The sequence below is a fragment of the Spinacia oleracea genome, chromosome 5 (genome assembly GCF_020520425.1).
Source record: "Spinacia oleracea cultivar Varoflay chromosome 5, BTI_SOV_V1, whole genome shotgun sequence".
Classification (NCBI taxonomy): Eukaryota; Viridiplantae; Streptophyta; class Magnoliopsida; order Caryophyllales; family Amaranthaceae; genus Spinacia; species Spinacia oleracea.
The window spans coordinates 112407289-112418950 of record NC_079491.1 but is presented as its reverse complement, the minus strand read 5'-3'; the positions used below and the strand labels follow the sequence as shown (position 1 = coordinate 112418950).

General features: G+C 39.4%; 1 protein-coding gene across 8 annotated transcripts; it reads right to left on the bottom strand.

Annotated features, from left to right (window-relative positions):
* On the bottom strand, window positions 1-11662 carry LOC110785098 (uncharacterized). Of its 8 annotated transcripts, none has more exons than XM_056828475.1 (5): window positions 10784-11662; window positions 10578-10678; window positions 5790-5976; window positions 1294-1414; window positions 1-1096 (listed from the first exon to the last, which is right to left on the bottom strand). In XM_056828475.1, the coding sequence occupies exons 4-5, from the start codon at window positions 1408-1410 to the stop codon at window positions 119-121; spliced, it is 1095 nt and encodes a 364-aa protein (XP_056684453.1). In that variant the 5' UTR covers window positions 1411-1414; window positions 5790-5976; window positions 10578-10678; window positions 10784-11662; the 3' UTR covers window positions 1-118. The 8 variants fall into 8 exon arrangements, 4 of the variants coding, with proteins under 4 accessions (XP_056684453.1, XP_056684452.1, XP_056684454.1 ...); XM_056828474.1 differs by having other exon boundaries at window positions 1294-1410; XM_056828476.1 differs by lacking the exons at window positions 10578-10678; window positions 10784-11662 and adding exons at window positions 7669-7769; window positions 8136-8230 and having other exon boundaries at window positions 1294-1410.

The window sequence follows — 11662 nt, the reverse complement described above, 5'->3', positions numbered from 1 at the left end:
TAAAAAATAAAAATACGCCTTTATTGAAAAAATAATAAGAAGGAAAACAAAGTGCTAAGAATAAAAACAAACACAACTGAAATAAATAGAGGGCGCCTACACCCTAGCAAGAACTACACTACTCTAGTTCTTCTGGATCATCAAATAAAGTTTTGTAGAGGGCAATGTTCGCAGGATCCACCCCCACAGTCTTCTGCGCTGCCCCAATATCAATCTCCATAAGAACCGGCTCCTGGACACTAACTTCCAAAGATGCCAAGGCTGCAGAAACATTCTCAGTTATAGCCCGCTCAGCCTCAAGGGCACAGACAATGGTGGGAGAATGATTATTATCATCAACTAGACTAGCCACTGTTTCTACAGGCGGCTGAGCCTTCCTAACCCATACATTGTTCCGGCGACGATCTCCGCGAGAGCTTGCATTTCTTTTAACAACGGCAGGCCCCTTCGTGTTAGGCATCTTTTTAGGCCTGAAACAGGAACGGGGAGGAACTTCCTTTCGCTTTTGATCAGGACGAGCTTTCACAGTCTTAATACTATAGGTACGAGATTTGGCAGAATCAGGACCCTCATACTTAACACGAATACGAGGTATCAAAAGCTCAGCCGGCTCCCCATTACGAGCCTCGGTCCTCACATCTTTATCATCGGAGCTCATCCACAACTTATAGTTTTCAGAAAGACCCACAAAGCCATTTGTAGCTACGGCCCAACGCGGGAGACCATCATAATACTTAGCCCACGCTAGGACCCGTGTTTGTGAAAAGGCCGCTACCTTAGGTGGTACCGTATCAGAAAAGGGGATAGTCTGCCTTAAACCATATTGACGCATGACTCGGTAAGGGAAAATATAAATGGGACGAGATAGCCCCAACAAGGAAACATAAACCGATACATCAGAACCCCCTGTCATAGTAGTCAAACCCCACCATGGTACCACCCACTTAATAGAATAAATGCCATAAGTAAAAAAGGAGGTCCATTCGGCCTCGTCCTGGCCTTGGTGCAAGTATTTTCGGTTACCCAAGGCTATGGGGCGATAATGTTTAGGATCAGCAGGAGTTTCCAAAAGTCTAAGCCGTTCCGCGAGCCAAATCTGCAAAAACGGGTACGATCAAAAAAATAATAATAAAAGAAAACGGTTCCTGGGGCGCAGTTTCAACGCCCAGGACCAGGCGCCGAAAATTCCAGCGCCCAGCCCTGGGTGCTAAAACTCAGCCCCAAGGCAGAACGAATAAGAAATGTGTACGCAAACAAAAACGTGTATACGTGCGCAAGAAAAAAATCGATTACCTGCAGTAATAGGGGGCTTCCCTTAAAATGTTCAGATTTGGCATCCTTCTTCAGCTCATCCGCACTCAGCAAAGTCTCGGCAACAACCAACGGCATGATAGAATAGCAACTTTCCATCTGGCTAATCAAGGGGATCAACCTTATGTCACCGAACTCACCATTGTTATTCGACAGCAAATAGTGATTCAACAAGCAAAATACAAGGGCTCGAATATTCAATTTTTGTTCGGTCATATTCTTACTAGGCCTAAAATGATGTTTTATAAGTTTTGCCAAGTTAACCTTGTCATCTACAACAATTTAAGCAAACATGTTATCATCTAGTCCTAGGAAAGCCCTTATGGTTGTTTTACCCTCTTCAATAGTGCCAGGAGTAACAGGAGTAGCATTAGTAGGATAACCAAGGATCGCAGCAAATTCATCAGGCAAAGGACATATTTCGTTGCCCCGAAAGGCAAAAACATGATGATCGGAGTCCCAAAAGCTTAGGGCAGTATGCAGTAAGTTATAATCAATATTAATTTGTTGTAAGCCTAAAAGTGCCTCTAAGTGGTATTCTTTTAACAAAGCCTTTTCTGTGGGAGTAAGGGCCCGTAGCCAACGCCTAACAGTCCGTTGGAGTGAGAAAGTAGGGATCGACATGGCAAAAGCAATGAGTAATTAAAACACAGCAAAAAAGAGAGAAAGAATTTGAGAGTGGTGGAAAATAGGGACGTATCTAGCCCCTATATATAGCTGGACGCACCCAGTGACATCCTGATCCCATTCGGAAACGTGTTAGGAAATCCGAAAGTCAAATATCACCAGGAAAAGACTTTCAGCGCCCACAGCTGGGCGCCGAAATGTTTAACGCCTGGCCTTGGGCGCTGGAAATGCAGCCCAAGGCCCAGATTTCACAAAACGCGGAACAGGAAAGGACTTAAGACCGTGTTGCTAAACACGAGGCCCTATTGCAAGTAGGATCAAGCCCAAAGCACCTTTAGCTCCCAAATAAAAAAAATAAACATTAAAACTTGGTCGAAACTTAGACTCGTCTCAAAAAATGCTTATGTACACTTTTCAAAAAACAAGTTAAATATCATGGTCATTCTTCGAAACACCAAAAATGTGTATCGTTAAGTCGTTGGTTTTCCAAATAAAAAATGTTTGTCTGTCAAAGGATTAATCCGGGCCAAGCTAAAACCGGATGTCGCCTGAAAACTAAAGTCGCACTCCACGGCTTCGCTAAAGTAGCACACTACCATAAAAGGTCGCTCGCACATACGAGCATGACCCCAAACAAGATTACAAGATGCGAAAAACGATCGACGAGCCCCAGTGCTTGGGGGCTCGCGAAAAATAGACTCCAACAAGGAGCGCACAATCAAAATCACATTCCCGGACTGCGCCATACACCATGTCATGTTTGGGATATCTCAAAAAAAAAAAACAGGTTCGACCTCATCGAAAGGTCGTCATTGACACTTGTGCACGGTCCTCTGGTCGAAGACCAAGTCGAGCTGTAAAGACTAGCTCAAAATCACGAAAGCGGACGGTCGCAAGACAAAGGTCCGTCTAAACACGTTGTCATCCCACGTTCAGGTTACAACTAAATTCGAGCATCCCTCGAAAGAATTCGCTCTTGCAAGAATAGATAAAAAGAAATTCTCAAAAGAAATCGCAAAGAACCAAAGAAATAGGAACTTGCCCGTTTTCAGTTGGCAAGATCGCGTCACGAACCACGCGAGTTCCCAAATTATAAAAAAAAAAAAAAAAAAAAAAAAAAAAAAAAAAAACGAATTCAGGGACGTCCACCCTCAGCGGACAGGGCTCGCCCACCCTCAGCGAGCGGGGTTTGCGTCACTAGCCGCGCAGGTCCTCAGTTTTTGAAAAATAAAGTCTTCAAAAACAAAATGAAACAGGCTCGCCATCTTCAGCCGGCGGGGTCTACGGCGCAAACCACGTAGGTCCTTATTTTCAAAAAGCACAAACAAATTTCAAAATAGATTAGTCCACTTCTATCGGACGGGGTGTCCACCCTTAGCGGACAGGTTCGCCATCTTTAGCCGGCGGGGTCTACGTCACAAGCCGCGTAGGTCCTTATTTTCAAAATTCAAAGTAGATTCGTCCACTTCTATCGGACGGGGTATCCACCCTTAGCGGACAGGCTCGCCATCTTTAGCCGGCGGGGTCTGCGCCACTAACCGCGCAGGTCCTTAGTCGCTGCAGCGATAACTTTTTCTGGTTTTCCTTTTCCAAAAATTAAAAGGATTGGTTTTCCGTTTTTTCCAAAAAAGAGCGATGTGCTGGATTTTCCTTCGTTTTACGTCCCATAAAAAACAAGGGGGTTTTCTCGTTTAGCTAGCCCTGAAAATGAGAATCTTTAAAAAACATTTTTACCTCGTGATTGGGCTTGGTCAGGCCCAATTACACTTTATAGCTTTGATTTCGAAAACATCTGTAGCTACTGCCAATGACAAAGTGAGGGAGTTTCTACGCACCTTTAGATGCTTCCAATGACAAAGTGAGGAAGTTTTTATACTATCAGTTGACAAATCCCAATGACACGTGAGGGATATGTCGACACTTCAAAGTGATGACCCTTAAGTCAAATGTTATCACTCGGGGGCTCGTGAGACTCTCGCAAAACAGGTCACATACACCATGGCTTGTGTGACGCACTCCGTCTAGTACTTTGACCATCGTCTTACTCCAAGACTCGGTCAAAGTGGGGGCTAACTGTAGACACCTACTTTTGTCCCCATTCCCGAAAGGGAAAGGTTCGATGATGAAAGCGCAAATCTCCACTTGACAACGCATCTCCTATAAAATAACGAATCTCAATTCCCCTTTTCATTTCACCCGAAACCTGCTATTTATGGAAACCTGCTAAAAATAGTAACTGCCGTAAAAGGTAGCTTCTAAAAGTGGCAAGTCATAAAAGATAGAAACCTGTCAGAATTAGGTGTTGCACTCCAACATAAATCCTAAATGAGCTAGAAAACTGCAAGAATCCTATTCCTAATATGATTCGGAAATAAGAGTTACGTATTAATTAAAATCCTAACGAGCCTAGAGTTCGTAACGGGCCCAGACGCATTCCGTCATGAAATTGATACGCACTAAAAGACTCGATTAAGTCTAAAACACTACGGATTTCAGGAATCCGAATCTGACTAAGAAAACAGCCCAGACCCTATTTTCAACGCCTGGCTCTGGGCGCCAAAATCTTCGGCGCCCAGGCCTGGGCGCTGAAAATACCTGGGTACGTGTTTTTTCCTAATTCTTTGTGGATTAGAACTCCGCAATTCTATCTTTCCACGAACTCTTCCCTATAAATACAGCCCCAAATTCGACGTGAAGGGAACACACACAATTCATATTCTGAGTATTGACTCCAACCCTTAGCCTAAGCCTCACGCTGCGAAATTGTTCACGCGTTCTGTCGCAATCGATCCACAAATCGAACAGAACGTATCCTGTCCCATAATTTGAGATTCGTTAAATAAAAAGGAGAAATAGCAAAGTCAAAGTGGTTAGTTTTCTGAGAACCGTGACGCACCTCTCAAGGGTGCGTCGTAATGTGCCCCTTCTCGATGATTTAATTGCTTTCCTCGCCCTTTTTATGAACTGTTAAACTAACTAAGTCTGATTGTTCTATCACGCCTAACAAATATAATATTTTTGGGAAATTGAATTATCATGCTAGGTCCCTCAATACTATCTAAATCAGATGATCACGATCGATCTAGTATTATATGTTGCATATTGCTAAAATTAACTCAGATTAGTTTAATAGTGAACGCATGTCCCTTCAATTATTTATGCTGAGCTAGTAAGGATATCCTGCCTCTAGAGTTATCGACGAGCGAAGTACTCCTCTCGGTAGTTACAGTCCCCCGAACCCTCAATCTCTACCTTGCGGGTGTATGTTGAGAGATCCCCACACCAGGGATCACAAGGGAACCTACGGCCGTCGTGGTCAAACATAATTGCACTCCCTTTATGTCACGATAACCGGGTTTTGTCAGTTTTTTTCATTGTTGTTAAAAACTGAATGGCGACTCCTATATTACTAGTCAATTGGGTGTATACTCACAGGAAATCCAATTACACTTGATTGAATAAAAGAATCGTCACACCCACGAGGGACGAGGTCACGCATTAGCCTCGCGCTTTTTCGACCCCCTCACACTAGGCTACCCATGCTGAAGCAGGTATACAAGTTCTACATCAACGCCTAGGCTACCCATGCCGAAGCAGATACAAGTTCAAGAAAAAAAATTCAAAAATTCAAAAATTCAAGACTACAAGTTCCAACAGTTCAAGTTCGAGTGGCTATCAAACAATTTTCTACAAGATTCCAGAAGCCTACTATCATGCAAGCATCATATCAACAAGCATTTCAAAGTACAAAAAAATCAAAACTACATGCAATCCTAAGATTATTTCATAAGCAAAACATGAAATACTTACATGGACAAGGCAAGAACAAGACCAAGGGAAGACAATTCTACCTTTGAAAGAAGAAAAGAAAGCAAGAGAATGAAGATTGCTCCTGAAATGGCACAGCAAGGGGCGCTTATATAGCGCAGCCTCGTGTCGAGCGCCGAGCTCAGCGCCCAGCGATGCCTGCTGCATGCGTAGGAATCTTCAGCGCGCGGTCTCCCGTGCTGATTGTACGTCCTTTGCTGCTACGGTTTTCTGCACCAGGCATCAAACATCAAATCGTGCTACTTTCCGAAAATACAGGTATATACTTGTGTCTCCAAGTACAAACAGATGAACATTTCAAGAATACAAAGTCCAAAAATTACAACAATTTAGGCGTTCGACTCCCAACGGACTCAAGCTCCAGGAAAGTCAGCCGAAATTTCAAAATCTCAAGGGCCGGCAAAAAGCTCTTGTCCCCAGTGAAGCACATCCCCAACGGATTAACTCCGGGTGTTCAAAATTCAAAATTCAAGAATTCAAAATTCAAAATTTTCGATGCCAAGCTCCGTCCTAACCCCAAAGACGGATGAACAGTATAAGTACAAACCGGAGTCGTCACAGCCGAACGGAGGTAGACTCTATCCTTTTTTCAAACGCCTGTTTTGTGCAAGTAGCGGTGTACAAAGAATGGTCTTGATTGCAGAACATCTTGATCATTCTCCGTCCCGAGTCGAAAACTTTGACTTGCGCTTTCCTAACCGAACGCTTAGTCAAAGTGGCGGCTTCTGTAGACACCTAATTTGTGTCTCCACATTGGGATGATGACGATACCATTATCCTTGTTAGGTAGTTGGAGCAACTCCGTGCGGAAATTCCAATTGCTAAAGGCATGTCCAAAATCCAAGAGCCAAAATCCAATCCCCGAGGTCGTTCCAATTTCGGACCTCGGTACAAAATACAAATTCCAAAACCAATTTCAAAATCCAAGTACAATCTCACCCAATGGGCTATCCCATTGGTTTTACAAGGCCTTTTCCACTCAAAATCATATACGTAACGCCCCGACTTTCGGCTCCTTAATTATCGGTCATAAACCGTACTTAACTGATCATTGGCAGCAAAATTAGGCTTAATTAATCCTGGGACCTGTGGGTATGGGCCCACAAATAAAATAATCCTCAAATAACATTTCTTAAATAATACAAATTTCCCCAAAAATAAATATAAACAGTATTCTCATAATTAAATCTCAATAACAGGATTTCCATTATAAATAACTTCTCATCTCGATATCTCCATAATAAATACCAACTCCAGTAATAACACTCATTTGAGCAGCTTGAGCTCCTTAATCGAACCTGTACATCATCATAAAAATAGAAAACAGGAAAAATCCAAAAATGAGTGGAAAACTCAGTAATATTACTCCAGCCCGTCAAAACGGTTTTATTTTGAAAATCATTTGGCACATATCAATCATTAGCATTTATTGTTCGAAAACAACTAACTTAATCTCGTTATGTTGAAAACTGTGTCGGCAAGGAATCATTTCCTTTACAGCTCATTGGCAAGTACAGGCTTTGGCGGGACTTTTCTTACATCTTTTCAGGGGGGAAACTGTTTCCCTTTAACTTTAACTTTGACTTTAACTTGCCTCCACCTGTAACTTGCCCATTTACTAGTTTAGTTCACTTTTCCATGCCGACAAAAGCAACATCGTATTTCTTTAAAATAACTTTATAAATATCATCATTATTTCCGGACAACGTCTTTAACATCGTGATCATAAATATATATCATCATTTATCACATAAAACACATAATAAACATATAATCGCATAATAGTCACACATTTCATATACGGGCATATAAACTTAAATGCTGGACATAAACATTACAATAACATAATATAATACTTTTATATACGGGCATATAGACATAAACACTGGACATAATTATTACCTCATCAGAAATCCGTATGCTTAATTTAATACTCAACTCAACTCTTGAGTATCATAATCCTTGTTCATCTCCATCAATTTCCTCAATTGAACTCCAACAACCTCAAATATCATATTAAATATTAACCATTAATTATTAATCATTTGCTAATAAGAAATTATGAATCTCCAATTAAATGTCTTATTACTAAGAATCATAATACTTCCTCCGTCTTTTAATACTCGCAACGTTTGTTAGTTTCACGCATGCCAATGCACAACTTTGATCATTTATATCTTAAATTCTCTTTATGCAAAAATTATAAAAAGTTGATATTTTGAAAATACACATTGAGACGAATCTAACAAGATCCCACATGACTATGTTTTATCTTATACAAAAAACACTACGAATAGTCAAAGTAGATTATATGAATAGTGGCAAAAGTCCAAACGTTGCGAGTATTAAAAGACGGAGGAAGTACTTACGGTGCTTTCCTTGTGTTGTGAACCAAGCCCACAAATGCTTCCTTACTAAAACAAAACCCATGGCCCACCACTTTAGAATCCAAGGTAATAAATAAAAGGAAAATTTGGTAATATTAATCCAACCTTTTGCCGATTTTTTTTTATTAAACCCACCTACGACATATTTTTTAATAATCCCACTTTTACCACCCAACGTCTTTTATTGGGCCCAACATGTCATAAACCTATTGTCGGCGGTAATATATCCCTACGTGGAAGTACTCTCTCTAGATGTATTCAGTCATCATCATCAATTCATCACCATCTCGATGATTTTTTCACCAGTTATCGGTCACTTAAGCCCAATAAAAGTCGTTGGGTAGTAAAGGTGGGATTATTAAAAAATATGTCTTAAGTGGGATTAATAAAAGAAAACCGGCCAAAGGTTGGATTAATATTACCAAATTTTCCTAAATAAAACAAAGGAGGAGAATTAAATCAGAGAAGAATAGCAGTAGTCACGCAACAGCAACGGCAACACCATAGCAACAGGGTCATGACGGCACGGACTCGGCGACAGGGAAAAGCTAGGTGGCGCTGGGTCGGGATTCTGGTCACTGGTTCAAGGCGGTGAAGGAAGGAGTCGCAGGAAACAGGTGGTGGCACCACGGTGGTCGGAGCATAAAATAATGGAGTAAAAAGCTTTAAGCTTTAACAATGGTGTTTTTAATTTAATTACTCAAATTTGAGTTGGATTTGTAAGCTTGAAGATAACTGAAAATTACATGGCTATTTATGGGAATTATTGACATTGATGAGTCATAGAAGAAGAGGAAGAAATTTGACAATTGTCAATTCAGATTGACAAGGTTTTGCCACGCATAAAAGGAAGAAAACTGTGGGCTGCAATGTACTTAAACTGATTTGTGAGACAAAGAGAAGTCAAAAGTTTGGTGGCAAAATCCCCCATTAACACGTATGGTGGAGGAAGAAGAAGCAAAATGGGGTCTTTGATTTTTCAATTGAATAATGGCAAAATGGTAATATGTGAACTTAGGATAAAAGTGAAATATAAATCAGATTTTTGGATAACAAATGGGCTTAAAAGAGAAATTCAAGTATAAAAAGAAATTGGGCTCAAATAATTAGTATTATGTCACAATAAAAATATAGACATAATAGGATAAATAAAATAATATCGGAAAAATTTAGGACGTAATTACGTGAATAATCGTAATTACGGATTAATAAAAGAGGCTTAAAATACGGGGTGTTACATCCTTACCCCCTTAGAAAAAGTTTCGTCCTCGAAACTGGATATCTCAAAACTTAAGTTTAGTCTAAACCTAGATAATTTCATAATATGACATACTCTCTCAATAACCCAAGACTCTTTTACTTCTTTTAAAACTCCTTATTCTTATACCTTAACATCTAACAACCCAAATAGTTGTTAAAACCTCAAAAATTTTCTCATATCCCCAAGATCATACCCAGGCAGTGCAGAGCACTTCCGGCTGGGCTCCGCTCTGATACCATACTGTAACGCCCCGACTTTTCGGCTCCTTAATTATCGGTAATAAACCGTACATAACTGATCATTGCCAGCGCAATTAGGCTTAATTAACCCTGGGACCTGTGGCTATGGGCCCACAAATAAAATAATCCTCAAATAACATTTCTTAAATAATACAAATTTTCCCAAAAATAAATATAAACAGTATTCTCATAATTAAATCTCAATAACAGGATTTCCATTATAAATAACTTCTCATCTAGATATCTCCATAATAAATACCAACTCCAGTAATAACTCTCATATGAGCAGCTTGAGCTCCTTAATCGAACATGTACATCATCATAAAAATAGAAAACAGGAAAAACACAGGAAAAATCCAAAAATGAGTGGAAAACTCAGTAATATTACTCCAGCACGTCAAAACGGTTTTATTTTGAAAATCATTTGGCACATATCAATCATTAGCATTTATTGTTCGAAAACAACTAACTTAATCTCGTTATCTTGAAAACTGTGTCGGCAAGGAATCATTTCCTTTACAGCTCATTGGCAAGTACAGGCTTTGGCGGGACTTTTCTTACATCTTTTCAGGGGGGAAACTGTTTCCCTTTAACTTTAACTTTGACTTTAACTTGCCTCCACCTGTAACTTGCCCATTTACTAGTTCAGTTCACTTTTCCATGCCGACAAAAGCAACATCGTATTTCTTTAAAATAACTTTATAAATATCATCATTATTTCCGAACAACGTCTTTAACATCATGATCATAAATATATATCATAGTTTATCACATAAAACACATAATAAACATATAATCGCATAATAGTCACACATTTCATATACGGTCATATAAACTTAAATGCTGGAAATAAACATTACAATAACATAATATAATACTTTTATATACGGGCATATAAACATAAACGCTGGACATAATTATTACCTCATCAGAAATCCGTATGCTTAATTTAATACTCAACTTAACTCTTAAGTATCATAATCCTTGTTCATCTCCATCAATTTCCTCAATTGAACTCCAACAACCTCAAATATCATATTAAATATTAACCATTAATTATTAATCATTTGCTAATAAGAAATTATGAATCTCCAATTAAATGTCTTATTACTAAGAATCATAATACTTACAGTGCTTTCCTTGTGTTGTGAACCAAGCCCACAAATGCTTCCTTACTAAAACAAAACCCATGCCCCGCCACTTTAGAATCCAAGGTAATAAATAAAACAAAGGAGGAGAATTAAATCAGAGAAGAATAGCAGTAGTCACGCAACAGCAAAGGCAACACCATAGCAACAGGGTCACGATGGCACGGACTCGGCGACAGGGAAAAGCTAGGTGGCGCTGGGTCGGGATTCTGGTCACTGGTTCAAGGCGGCGAAGGAAGGAGTCGCCGGAAACAGGTGGTGGCACCACGATGGTCGGAGCATAAAATAATGGAGTAAAAAGCTTTAAGCTTTAACAATGGTGTTTTTAATTTAATTACTCAAATTTGAGTTGGATTTGTAAGCTTGAAGATAACTGAAAATTACATGGCTATTTATGGGAATTATTGACATTGATGAGTCATAGAAGAAGAGAAAGAAATTTGACAATTGTCAATTCAGATTGACAAGGTTTTGCCACGCATAAAAGGAAGAAAACTGTGGGCTGCAATGTACTTAAACTGATTTGTGAGACAAAGAGAAGTCAAAAGTTTGGTGGCAATATCCCCCATTAACACGTATGGTGGAGGAAGAAGAAGCAAAATGGGGTCTTTGATTTTTCAATTGAATAATGGAAAAATGGTAATATATGAACTTAGGATAAAAGTGAAATATAAATCAGATTTTTGGATAACAAATGGGCTTAAAAGAGAAATTCAAGTATAAAAAGAAATTGGGCTCAAATAATTAGTATTATGTCACAATAAAAATATAGACATAATAGGATAAATAAAATAATATCGGAAAAATTTAGGACGTAATTACGTGAATAATCGTAATTACGGATTAATAAAAGAGGCTTAA

Excerpts from the sequence above, each read along its gene's own strand:
- LOC110785098 (XM_056828473.1), bottom strand. The coding sequence starts at position 1,527 with ATGACCGAACAAAAATTGAATATTCGAGCCCTTGTATTTTGCTTGTTG. Across the intron at positions 1,097-1,293 it reads GAAGCCCCCTATTACTGCAG|ATTTGGCTCGCGGAACGGCT; the intron begins GTAATCGATTTT and ends CCGTTTTTGCAG.